General features: G+C 42.7%; 4 protein-coding genes across 10 annotated transcripts in view; 3 read left to right on the forward strand and 1 right to left on the reverse strand.

Moving 5' to 3' along the window:
- The window catches only part of LOC102258458 (chromosome unknown open reading frame, human C11orf57), a 12,855-nt gene extending 2,664 nt beyond the window's left edge, over positions 1-10,191 (forward strand). For 5 of the 6 annotated variants that reach the window (XM_005856846.2, XM_005856844.2, XM_005856845.2 and 2 more), the window contains 4 exons: positions 3,273-3,373; positions 5,713-5,862; positions 6,961-7,014; positions 7,820-10,191. In XM_005856846.2, the coding sequence (XP_005856908.1) occupies positions 3,273-3,373; positions 5,713-5,862; positions 6,961-7,014; positions 7,820-8,312 (798 nt within the window). In that variant the 3' untranslated portion in view covers positions 8,313-10,191. The remainder of the gene's footprint in view (positions 1-3,272; positions 3,374-5,712; positions 5,863-6,960; positions 7,015-7,819) is intronic. The other variant, XM_014539611.1, reaches the window with a different exon arrangement.
- Positions 7-1,933, forward strand: LOC102258148 (protein HEXIM1-like). Its single transcript, XM_014539569.1, is given in 3 exon segments — positions 7-654; positions 657-1,411; positions 1,454-1,933. Coding segments are annotated over 3 exon segments (1,092 nt in total). The 5' UTR covers positions 7-425; the 3' UTR covers positions 1,562-1,933.
- A 158-nt stretch (positions 10,192-10,349) lies between the features above and the next one.
- TIMM8B (translocase of inner mitochondrial membrane 8 homolog B (yeast)) lies at positions 10,350-12,555 on the reverse strand. Its single transcript, XM_005856843.2, has 2 exons — positions 12,376-12,555; positions 10,350-10,752 (listed from the first exon to the last, which is right to left on the reverse strand). The coding sequence occupies exons 1-2, from the start codon at positions 12,457-12,459 to the stop codon at positions 10,585-10,587; spliced, it is 252 nt and encodes an 83-aa protein (XP_005856905.1). The 5' UTR covers positions 12,460-12,555; the 3' UTR covers positions 10,350-10,584.
- Positions 12,556-12,563: 8 nt separating this feature from the next.
- SDHD (succinate dehydrogenase complex, subunit D, integral membrane protein) overlaps positions 12,564-12,734 on the forward strand; it is a 15,696-nt gene continuing 15,525 nt past the window's right edge. For both annotated transcript variants that reach the window (XM_005856850.2, XM_005856852.2), the window contains exon 1: positions 12,564-12,709. In XM_005856850.2, coding sequence (XP_005856912.1) covers positions 12,658-12,709 — 52 coding nt within the window. In that variant the 5' untranslated portion in view covers positions 12,564-12,657. The remainder of the gene's footprint in view (positions 12,710-12,734) is intronic.

Raw genomic sequence — 12,734 nt, forward strand, 5'->3', positions numbered from 1 at the left:
GGCAGGGGATTTAACCCTTTGTGGGTCCGGCCCCTCAGAGGCAGCGTCATCGGGTAGTTTTAACCCCTTCGGGGCTGGGTTTAACCCACTGGACTTAACCTCATCTAGCCCACCAATTCCTCCATCGTGGGGGGCGCTCTGCGGGGAGGCTCGAGGCCGACCCCCTTCGTACATTCCGTGCTGTTCCTGCTGCTGCACCCCTTTGGAACTGCTTAGCTGATCGCACGGCAGCGCTTAACCCTTTACTGACTTGAGCGCCCCCAAGTTGCAATTGGAGTTTGCTGACAGGACCGGCTGAAGGCATCACTGCAGGAATTACCGAAGTGGAATCTGTTGGGCATTTTTTTCTTCAAGAAAAGAAAAACCTCTTTTTTCTTCAAGGACTTGCAGCCAAAATTCTTCAAACTTTGAGGACTCTTGTTGCCATGACCGAGCCACTCGTGTCGGAATTTCAGCACCAGCCTCAAACTGGCAACTGTGCAGGTGCTGATGCTGTCCACGAAGAGCGGAACCCCGACCGCCCCTCCCCCACCCCCCTCCCCGCAGAGGAGCCGGTGCCCGAGGATGACAGTAGGTGGCAAGCAAGAGCGCTCCCCCAGCCGGGTGGCCATCCAGGGCCAGAGGGGGAAGGGAGCCTGGACCCCCAGCCGTCTCCTTCCAGGTCTGTCCAGAACCTTGCGGCCTGGAAGCGGACGAAAAGGGCCAGAATGGAGATGGAGATGACTTGTCCGCTGGCGGAACCGCCCCGCCGCCAGCGGGAGGGGAACAGCGGCCCGAGACCGAGCCGCTCACCCAACGGTGTCATGACTCCGAAGCCAACAAGTTGGGGGCTCCTGCCGCTGGAGGCGAGGAGTCGTGGAAACAGCAGCAGAGACAGCTGGGCAAGAAGAAACACAGGCGACGCCCTTCCAAGAAGAAGCGGCACTGGAAGCCGTACTACAAGCTGACTTGGGAGAAGAGAAAGTTCGACGAGAAACAGAGTCTTCGAGCTTCGAGGGTTCGAGCCGAGATGTTCGCCAAGGGCCAGCCGGTGGCGCCCTATAACACCACGCAGTTCCTCATGGATGATCATGACCAGGAGGAGCCGGACCTCAAAACCGGCTTCTACCCCAAGCGGGCTGCGGCCAAGTCGGACACCAGCGACGAAGAGTTTATGGAAGAGGCGGGTGAGGAGGATGGGGGCAGCGACGGGATGGGCGGAGACGGCAGCGAGTTTCTGCAGCGGGACTTCTCGGAGACGGACGAGCGGTTCCACGCGGAAAGCCTGCAGAACATGAGCAAGCAGGAGCTCATCAGGGAGAACCTGGAGCTGGAGAAGTGCCTCTCTCGCATGGAGGACGAGAACAACCGGTTGCGGCTGGAAAGCAAGCGGCTGGGCAGCAGCGACGACGCGCGCGTCTGGGAGCTGGAGCTGGAGCTGGAGCTGGAGCTGGAGCTGGAACTGGAGCTGGAACTGGAGCTGGACCGGCTGAGCGCCGAGAACCTGCAGCTGCTGACGGAGATCGAACTGCACCGGGAGCAGGAGCGGGCGCCGCTGTCCCAAGTTTGGGGACTAGACTGAAACTTTTTGGAGGGGAGGGACAAAGGGGACTTTTTACAGTGCTGGAATGTAACATTATATACATGTGTATATAAGACAGTGGACGTTTTTATGACACATAATCAGAAGAGAAAAATCCCCCCGGCTTTGGTTGGTTTGGTAAATTTAGCTATGCTGTAGCTTGCGTGCTTTCTGCTGTTCTTTAATTATGTGAAACTGAGGGATGCGTTACTTTTCTTTATAGTTTTTTTTTATGTGTAATTTGACCAAGTTACAATGTATTTTCTGTTAAAAACCCTCTCAAACTGATCTATAAGGTGGCCAAATCTGAGAACCATTAAATTCATTCTAGTTATAATAAATTTAATATTTGTAAATGTAAAAAAAAAAAAAGAAAGGGACAAGTATGATGGGAAATGTAATTAGTTTGGTTTGAAGATGTTGACGGTGAGGAGCTTATAGGATGTCCAAACAGTTGGGAATTCAGACATGGAGCAAAGGAGAAATGTTGATTCTTGGTTTGGGGATTATTGGTATATAGGAAATGACATAGGTCATGAGAGTAGGTCGATGAGGTCACCTAGGAGAACACATATAATGAAAAGAGGGCCAAGGACCCCTGTTTGGTTTTCTTTGGTGAACTGTGTAATTCCTAGTTCGATCTTAAAAGGTATTACTCTATTGTCACCTGATAATTTGATTGTGAGTGAGGTTATAACTGTTATCTAAGTGGCCTCTGCAATTGCCTTAAATCACCCCTAGTTGAATCGTGAACTTAGATTTGAAAGTGGTGGCTAAAAAAGATAATGTAGCACAGATTTAACAAAATATTATAGGAGGATTATTTATTTTTAAATACTTTGTTAAGGCAATTTATGAAACTTTATTATTATTTTTAATTCTCACCTGAGGATATTTTTCCATTGATTTTCAGAGAGAGTGGAAGAGAGAGAAAAAGACAGAGAGAAATATTGATGTGAGAGAAACACATCGATTGGTTGCCTCCTGCTCGTGCCCTGACCAGGGCTGGGACTGGGGAGGAGCTACAGCCAAGCTACATCCTGGAATCAAACCTGGGACCCTTCGGTCCGCAGGCCATTGCTCTGTTCATTGAGCCAAACCGGCTAGGGCAATAGGAGGATTTAGAAATAAAATATATTCTTATTTTTTGGTCAGTTGTAATCTGATTCTCTAGAAATTCCCTAGCAATTCTCATGTCTTTTTATTTTGTTTTTAATAAAAATTAGAATGTTGTGAAAAGGAACTTAGCCTGAAAGTTTAAAGACCTGTCCTTACTAGCTTTTTGACTTTGGTAAAATTTCTGAGCTTTTGTTTCTTCTCAGTAGAATATAATAATGGCATCTTGCTTTGCTTTCCTCATAAGATTTCTTAAGGTTCAATTGAGATGATACATTTAAAATGATAAAGCATTTTAGAAACATAAAGGGTTATCATTTGGTAATTGCAACATAATTACAAAATTGATAAGATTCTAAGTGTGTCCATGCAAGGGTTAAAAAATTCTGTTGCTGCAGAATTCTACATATTTGAGATTTACTGGGTTGGATTGTTTAATCACATTGAAAAACCAGAATTTCCCAGGTTCTTGGTCATAACCCAGTCTAAAATCCCATAATTAGTGCAGACTGTATTTTTAGTTACTTTTTTTGTGATGTAAAGTGTTATTTTCAGTAACTTATTTTAATTTCTTTCCTTTAAAAAAAAAATCTAGATTCAGGAGGAATCAGATATGTGGAAAATAAGAGAACTGGAGAAACAGATGGAAGATGCTTACCGGGGGAACAAAAGGAAAATGTTGCCCAGCAGTTCCAGGTGAAGTGGAGCTCTGAGAACCAAAATAATTCTCATCTTATTCAAAATCATCAACTTTTTGTTTAAAATCATTTTGGTATGCTAAAGATACATGGATTCAGTTTTGTGAGTCCTTAAGCATTCGCTCTTTCATAAACCTAGACCCGAGTATAAAGGTTATAATGGCTATCATGCATATGGTCCCACTCTTTGTACTCATTTGCAATAGAGAATTTTAAAAGTCTACCTTGAACAATTGTAAACATTAAGGATTCTATGGATTCTGACCTTATCTGATATCTTTTAATCTTAGATTTTCTATTTGTATCTATGGTCGCTTAGCTGATCATATAGTCCTTTCCATTATTAGTCTTTCATTCTCTCTCCCAGCCTTTTTTTAATTTTTAAACTTTTTTCTCTAAGCCTCTTCTTTACTCCATCTACTCACTATCTTCACCAAATCACAGTCTTTCACATTACCTTCTTATTAATTTGAGAGTTAATATAAGGGATTATGCAGGCTTAGTTGTCATACCTGTAGTGGTATAGGAATGTCTGAGTATTATGAACATCTGTTGGGCCTCCTGTGCCTGTTGGTGTACAGCTGTGTGTATGAAAAATGACTCAAAGTAGTAATGCTGATTCTAAAGCCACCATGGGAATAGTTACCACATTGCGGACGGATCACAAGAATTCTCGTGTTCTCTGTTCTAAGGCTTGTGGCCAATCACGTTATTAAAAAGATATTAGCTTGTAAGAACATGTAATTAATAACTTCAAAATGCAATGGGTATTTAATTTTAAAGTGTGCCTTTAACATTTATGTAAAATGTATTTTTTTGTACTCGTTCAATAGAAACTTATCTGGCCACTGGGTAAAGCTAGCAATAAAACTACTGGTCCACAGTGTGTTAATAGTGAGATAGTTAAGGAGAGTGAATGTGTCTGCAGAGTACATGGACTTTGGAGTATGACTGGCTTTGTGTAAATGGTTTTAGACAAGAAAGTATGCAGAGTATCCATGGTAAAGAAAGCAGAGTTTCAACCTAAAAATAAATATATTTTTCAGTTTGTTTTTTCTCTGATGGTTCTTTGAGAATTTAGAAGTACTGTTAGTGCAGATGATGATTTATTTTGTGTTGGTTCAGTTTCCAGTGGTACCTCCAGGAACAAAATATTGTTCTTCTTTGTTTTTTGTTAATCCTCACCCCAAGGGTATTTTTTCCATTGATTTCTAGAGAGTGGAAGGGAGGGGGAGAGACACACAGAGAGAAACAGTGATGTGAGAGAGACACATTGATTGGTTGCGTCCCCCACACACCCTAACCAATGCTGGGGATCGAACCTGCAATCAAGGTACTTGCCCTTGACTGGAATTGAACCCACCACCCTTGTCTGTGGGTCAGTGCTCTAACCACTGACTCACCGGCCAGGGCCAAAATATTGTTCTTTTTTGAAAAAATTAAAAATACATATATTTTTATTGATTTCAGAGAGGAAGGGAGAGGGAGAGAGAGATAGAAACATCAATAATGAGAGAGAATCATTGATCGGCTGCCTCCTGCATGCCCCCTACTGGGGATCGAGTCCACAACCCGGGCATGTACCCTTGACTGGAAGCGAACCCTGGACCCTTCCATCTGCCCCTTCCAGCTGCAGGCTGACGCTCTATTCACTGAGCCAAACCAGCCAGAGCTTGTTTTTCTTGAGTGGACTATTAATGCCTTTCATGGTGAGTAAATCTTCAAACACAATCTCTTTAAGGGCAGGGATTCTGATTGTCTCGTTTGCATTATATTCTCAGTGGCTAGAACAGTACCTGACACATAGGAACCCTGAAACATTTTTGATAACCAGTTAGCTAGCTTTAGTGACTGGTTAGTGGATATTGTAAGTACAGGCTGAGTCAATTGTTTTCAACTGATTTTCTACCCCAACATACTCATGGGTTAGGACTTATTCCCATTGTTACTATGACCTCACTACAGCAAGGTGCTGGTTCTCCAGGAAGGGAGTGCATATGTAGAATCTGGGATAGTTTGCAATGTCCCCAGCTGTGATTATGCTCTGCTTCCCACTTTGCATGCCCTCCTAGTTGAGAATTAGTGAGTGAGCTACAGCGTACCACAGTCCAGAAGTTCAATAGGGTGGGTAATAATGGTCAGATTGTCATTGGACAACGGTACAAATTTACAGAGAGGAATAGATCATGCCTTTTTACATGATTTAAAAAAATAGTATCAGGTGGTTTTGTTCTCCCTCTTGCTAGTAGCTTGTTCACTGAGTTTTGTGCATGATGTTCCATAAAGTAGCCTCACAGATTGCTTCCAAATCTAAAAATCCTTTGTTTCCTCATCTAGCCGGATGCGTAGTGATGGTTTTGATGAAGAAAGTCAAAGAGACAGTTGGAGGCCAAGGAATGAAATTTCTGAGGCACTGGAAGATGATTTTCTTAAGGCTAAATCCTGGAACAAGAAGTTATATGATTATGAAGCTAACATGCCAGACAGGTTTGTGACTAAATTCTTGTGGCCATTGATGATATTTGGCATGAGAATGTGAACTTTAAAGTCTTAATTATCTCTACAAAAACTTGTACACAAATGTTCACAGCATAATTATTCAGTGTGGCAAAAAAAGTGGAAACCCAAATGTCTATTAGCTGACGAATGAATAAATAAAATGTGGTATATGGAACAAGTAATGGAATGTTATCTGGCCGTAAAAGGCATAAAGTACTGAAAACATACTACAATATGGATGAACCTTGAAAATATGATGGTAGGAGAAAAGAGCCAGACATAAAAGGCCATTTGTTATATGATCCTATTTATATATGTCTAGAATAGGCAAATCCATAGAGACAGAAAGTAGATAAGTGGTTGTTATGAGCTACAGGAGAGGGAGGAATGGAGAGTGACTGCTAATGCAGTTTCTTTTTGGGGTGATGAAAATGTTCTGAAGTAAGATAGTGGTGATGGTTGTACAACTCTGATTATACTAAAAGCCACTGACTTGCACACTTTATGAATTATATTTCAAGTTATTACTATTTTTTAAAAATATATTTTTATTGATTTCAGAGAATAAGGGAGAGGGAGATAGAAACATCAATGATGAGAATTATTGATCGGCTGCCTCCTGCACGTCCCCTACTGGGGATCGAGCCCACAACCTGGGCACGTGCCCTTGACCGGAATCGAACCTGGGACCTTTCAGTCCACATGCCGATGCTCTATCCACTGAGCCAAACCAGCTAGGGATCAGTAGTTATTTTTTAAAAATTGTACCAATGTAGACATTATGTTATGAAGTGTTTTTGGAGAAGTACTTCACAGCTAAAGAGAGCAGATTGTAAGTTTTCTTAAGGAAGAGAATGGCAAGTTTTCTTACAAATGGACAAAGGAATTCTTTGTGTCTGAAATAATAGTGTGCAGCACAGAAAAATAGCCAACTAAGATTACTGGGCTGTGTGGGGTTGGCTTTACCGTATCTCTATTTTTTTTGTTCTGTGTGTGTGTATGTGTGCATGCATTCCTAAGTCTGTCTGATTTAATTTTCAAAAGCATATGCACTGCTTTAACAATATGTATAATAAAATGTTACAGATGGGGTCACAGTGGTTATAAAGAGTTATACCCTGAAGAATTTGAAACAGACAGGTAAGACAAATAGGCTTACTGGAAAAGTTAGAAACTAAGCTTAGTACAAAGTCTGAACTGTAATTTGAGTTTAAGCGCAGTTTTTACAAAGCATGTAATATTTGCCATTAAAAATGTAACCAAAGAATAATTGGCAATTTAGATGGAAGGTGATAGGTATTTTGCCTTTCCCTGATTGATGTTTGACATAGCTATAGCACTTGTTTTTTTTAAAAATATGTTTTTATTGATTTGAGAGAGAAAGGGAAAGGAGAGAAACATCCATCAGCTGCCTCCTGCATGCCCTGTACTGGGGATCAAGCCTGCAATCCTGGGCATGTGCCCTGACTGGGAATCAAACTGGTAACCTCTTGGTGCATGAGAGGGCGCCCAACTAACTGAGTCACACTGGCCAGGAGTATAGCACTTAGGTCTTTATATCTAGTGTCCCATACAGTAATTCAGTATGGCAGATTAGAATTTTTTTCAAATTAAAAATTCTTATATAATTTTAAACAAAAGTTTTCTACCTATCGGATTGGCAAAAAAATATTTTTTATAATGGCCAGTGTTGCTAATACTAGTGATAAGCAGATCTTAATATACTCTTTTTTTTTCCTGAGTCCAGTGATTTTTAATGGTTTTAGTGTTTGTTGTTTTACAGATTAGACTTTTTATCTTCATTTTAAAGATGAGGAAAAACTCAGAGTTATTAAGTCTCAAAGCTGTTTTAAAATGTAGATGTTAACCATAACTTTCTATCTGGAATGCAGAATATTAAAATATTTTCATTTTCTATAGTAAAGGTTTTTCTCTTTTTTATTAGTGATCATCAAGATATTACCAATGGGAAAAAAAGATCTCCCCAGGTAAAATCATCTACCCATGAATCTCACAAACACAAGAAATCAAAGAAATCTCACAAAAAAAAGCAGAAAAAGAAGTCACACAAAAAACAGAAGAAAAGCAAAAAGGAAGTCACAGATATAACAGCAGATTCCTCAAACGAGTTCTCAGAAGAAACTGGGGCTTCTAGTACCAGGAAACAACCACATAAGCGTAAGAAAAAATCAAGGAAAAAGTCTCTCAAAAAGTCTGCTCTCGTTTTAGAGGCAGAAAGTGACACTTCTCAGTCTGATGACTCAGCATCCAGCAGTTCTGAGGAAAGAGACACTAAGAAAACCAAAAGGGAAAAAAAAGATAAAGTCAGTATCCCTGTAGTTAGCAATGAAATACAGGAGAGGACAAAAACAAACAAACGTACAAATTGGAAAGTGGCTACAGATGAAAGGTCTGCTGAGAGTTCGGAGGATGACTAAATGAGAAAGTCTTCAGTTCCCACTGACTTGGATATTGACAGCTCTTGCACCTTGGGGCTTTGCCGATGACTCTTGTGCAGCACAGGGGGCCTGAGGGCGGAGTTGTCCTGTGCCATCTGTGTACATCTGACAGACTTGTCTTCTATTTTGGCCTGTTAAACTTGATCCTCTTATTGTTAATAGGGAATCTGGTATTTTGTTATGAAGGTTTCTTGAAGAGATTATTTTTTGCAGTTAATTACATTTAGCGTAGAGTGTATATACAGCAAATTAAAGGACCCAGGAGGCAGAATCCAATAATGACCTGGGTATACCAGTTAGAATGTTGAGTTTGGGGAAAGCGAAGGCTAGGATCACGAGGTAGATTGGAACCAGTGCTGTGCGGAATGTATGCTAAGGGAACATCCAGTTGCTCTTGTTTGGTTTATATTGCAGGTGCCACTTTGTCTCAGCCTTGGTGCTTTGATCTTTCTGTATTTTGGCCCCATTGGTCTGGTGGTTTATTTAATGGGGAAATGAGCATAAGAACCAATATTTTACCTTTACAACACCCATAGACAGCTGTTATCAGCAGAGACTAGTGTTTTCTGTTAAATTTTCCTGCTGGTCAGGGACTGTAGCTATATTCAGTATACCCATAAACATGGTAATTGGATAGTAAATGTCTTTTTTCTTTTTAAATTCTTTATGGATAGTAAATGGTTTTCTAGTTTCATTGCTGTATATTGCCTAAATGGACTTGTGTTCAAAAATTACTTCTTTTCCGTTAAGTCCTTAACAAATGGGGAAGAATTAGGAGTCAGTCATGTAATGGTGCTCTGAATGGGCTTCAGGGCAGCATCTGCCATTTAAATGTCTTCCTTGTTCATTTTTCAATCTATTAATGAACTTTAGATTTTCCCTGAAACTAGGTTGAATCAAATCCAAAATGAAAGACTTCTCAGGGACATAGCTACTTCTTTTCCAGCTTGCCTTTGGATTAAAGCACCAAGCAGAGACCATATTATTCCTTTTGCTATATGTGTAATCCCTACTATGTTAATTCATAATAACACTGAAAGAAGGCTGGCAGAACACAAGTTAATTTTTTCATTATGGCAGAAGATTAAGTGACATGTTGTTTTTCCTAGTTGTCACTTCATGGGCTGAGTAAAAAGCTTGAAAACTCACTTGTCTTGGTTCTGCCACTAATTGGTTATGTGGTCTGGAGTAGGTAAGTTCACCTCTCTGGCCTTCCTTTGAACCCCATATGTAATATGCAAATACTTCATGGCGATATGACATTATAGGACACCAGCAACAGAATATAACTATGACATCATTCCACGAGGTGGTAAATTTTATAGTTCTGCTAAATTTCTTCTTTACAGATTGCTAACAAAATGCTTGGTCATGAAGTACATGGTTGGCTAGAGGTTCCTGATCCCAATTACAAGCAGGTGCTACCTTTGGGGCTATTTATTTGAAATATTAATACTTTGGTACTCAACTGTCAATGTTCAATGGTATATATTTTTACCTTTGGGATTAGTAGAGACCCAAGGGAGGAAGAGCAGTCTATAATTACTACCTCTTAACCTAAAGCAGTTTTGTTCTTGGAGCAAGTGAAATCTTTGTTGGAGGGAGTGTTCACTTTTTTTTCTTTTTTAAACATTGTTTCTGTGCTATAAAAGTACTGAGTCTCAGCAGACTCAGGAGAATGGGTGAATGGGACAAGGCATCTCCAGGAAGTTGGTTCTGTTTGGGTCTTGCCCTTCCCTTCCTCCCATAGTAGCAGACTTCTCTTTCCCAATGAATACACATTTTGCTTGTTTTGTTTTTTGCCATGTTTACCTTTACTTGGTCATGTATAAGCAATAAAGCTGTTTTCTGTTCTTCACCTTTCTCAACCCTAAATTTTCTTCTATGCCTTAGGCTAAGGCTCTGATGTTTCTTCCAGCCCCTTAAATACCATTTGCACTACTAGCCCTGAACATATTTAGTCCTAGTGTTTCTGCCAATCAGATCTTATTAAATACTAAAGTGGGATTTTAAAAATAGAGTCGGAGAACTCACATTTATTGAATAATTGTTGTGATACAATGTGGAGTTTCTGAATTCCAAATAAATAAATTTCACTTTTGAATTTTCGATCTGTTACTTTTTAGCACCAACAGGCTTGGTAATAGCCTGAAGTTGACCTGACAGTGGGTTGACAACTTTCCATAACTGGCCCTTCAATCTGCTTAATAACAAGTCCTTTGCTGCTTCTGTCATTCTCCTAGGGAATGGCCTACTGCCCTCCTTTCTGTACAATCTGGGCAAAACGACTGGTGATGGCGAGAGTAGTGTCAATGAAGCGGTCCACACAGCTAGAGAGACAATTTTCAGTACGAGAGTCTAGGCGATTCCCTGGCTTTTCCACACATTTATCCCAACATAGCTCCATGAAGTGGTGCACCTAAGAGGAAAGAAAAGCAGTAACCATTAGGGCCTGTATATAGGTCTACCTGCCAATTTTCTTATTTCCTTCCCATTTTCATTTTCTGTCACCTAATTAAAACATTCTTTCAATCAACAAACCATGGGCTCTCCTCTTTCCTCACTTCCTACTGTCCCCAAAATGGTCCAGATCCTCAGCCCTACATTGCAACAATTCTTTTACCCTCTCCTTTTCTATTTTTCTCTTCAGTAATTACAAAATACTTTGCATCAAGTCACCTGTGTTTGCTTAATCATCAGTTTCTCTGTTAGCTATTCAGGGCACTCCCTTATTTAACCCCCACCCATACGGTTTCAATGAGGCCCACAGAGCATACCTAACTTGACTCTTTTTTTGTTGTTAATCCTCACCTGACGATATTTTTTTCCATTAGAGAGACTGGAAGTGGGGGTTGCCTCCCCCACTATTCCCGACTGGGCTGGGGATCAAACCTACAACCCAGGTACCAGGAATCGAACCTTCTGTGTTAGGGCTGAGGCTCTAACTGAGCTACACTGGCTAGGGCTCAACTTGACTCTTAATATTCTTGAAGGCCCTCCCTAAAGATTTTACCAATTCTTCAAAACAGTTCGAATTCTTACTTGCCTGAAGGCCACTGCCTATTATTTTCTACTTGTGTCAAGTCCTCAATCAGACTGTAAATTTTCAGGCAGAATTAATTACCTTTTTTTTTTTTAAATCCCAAACTAGCACCAGTGTAAGCTGAGAAGGTATGGTACCAATTAATTCCCCAAACCACTGCACCCGTATCATTCTAAATCTATCCCTTCTTGGGTTCTTAACCTTTTTGAGAATCCAATGGATCCACTCTCCAGAAAAATGCACATACAGGCACAGAAGATGTATGCACTTTCATAATGTTCAGGACTCAAAGATTTCTAACGCGGGGGGGGGGGGGGGGGGGGGGGCAGGGGGCGGAGAGGAGAGAAAAATATCATTTACCAAGAGTTCACTATTTGGGGAGGCTGAGAACTAGGCACTCAGTCGATCCTTTTTGCGGTAATAAAAGATGACTTGTCACCTTCGCTGAAGAGGCGCGGTAGGTAATCAGCCCTAAGTAACGCGGCTAATGCGGCACCGGGCCGGGGTTCCGTGCCGAACGAGCTCCAAAGCTCTTGTAGACTGATTACTTCAGAGCCCCCCCCCCAGCCCCCCAATAAGGTTCTACCGGTTTCAAATACATTATCGAGTCTGGTCCTCACAGTGCAGTAAGGGACCGGGCGACTGCGAAACCAAGTCGCGTCGTGGCTGGGTGTCCGCCTGGAGGCACGTGGCACGTCAGCAGCAGAGGCACGATTCGAACCTAGATCTCCCGAATGTCAGCCCAGAGGGCTCGCCGCCCAGCTCGGCTCCCGGACCCTTGCGCCGCCCAAACCTTTCTTTTCTGCTTCACACCTACTTCCCCCACCGGGGCTTGCTTAACGGCCCCTGGGCCCCGCCGCGCACCAGCGGCTGGGGTGCCGCGACTCGCTTCTCTTGCGAGGAAACCGGGCCTGGCAGGGACACCGGGCGACCTCCCCGCGGCCGCCTGGGGCCTGGACTGCAGCCTCGTCTCTCTTCACCCTGGTCCCTGTCCCGCACCTGTGCAGTGAACTGCGCCTTCTGCTGCTCGGCCGCCACCAGGCGCTGCAATTCCGCTTCGTCGGCCTCCCCCAGCTCCGCCATTGTCCACCTCGGGGCTCCGCACTTCCGGTCACGTGTGTGCGCAAGTGCGGCGGCCGCACACCGACTCCCGGCTCCCAACTCCCGACTTCCGGTTCACCAAGCGTTTTCCTTTTCCTTGTTTTCTTTCGAGTGGTGGTGGTGGGCGGTGCCTGTGACTGCTTCCGGGTTGCTGGATGACCTTGAACCTTCAGGAGCGAGATGGCGAGCGTGTGGAGGCTGAGTGTCCTCTGCGGTGCCCGAGGAGGCCGAGGTGAGGGGCCGGGGGCCGGGGCTCC

The sequence above is a fragment of the Myotis brandtii genome, unplaced genomic scaffold, assembly GCF_000412655.1.
Source record: "Myotis brandtii unplaced genomic scaffold, ASM41265v1 scaffold105, whole genome shotgun sequence".
In the NCBI taxonomy this organism is placed as follows: domain Eukaryota; kingdom Metazoa; phylum Chordata; class Mammalia; order Chiroptera; family Vespertilionidae; genus Myotis; species Myotis brandtii.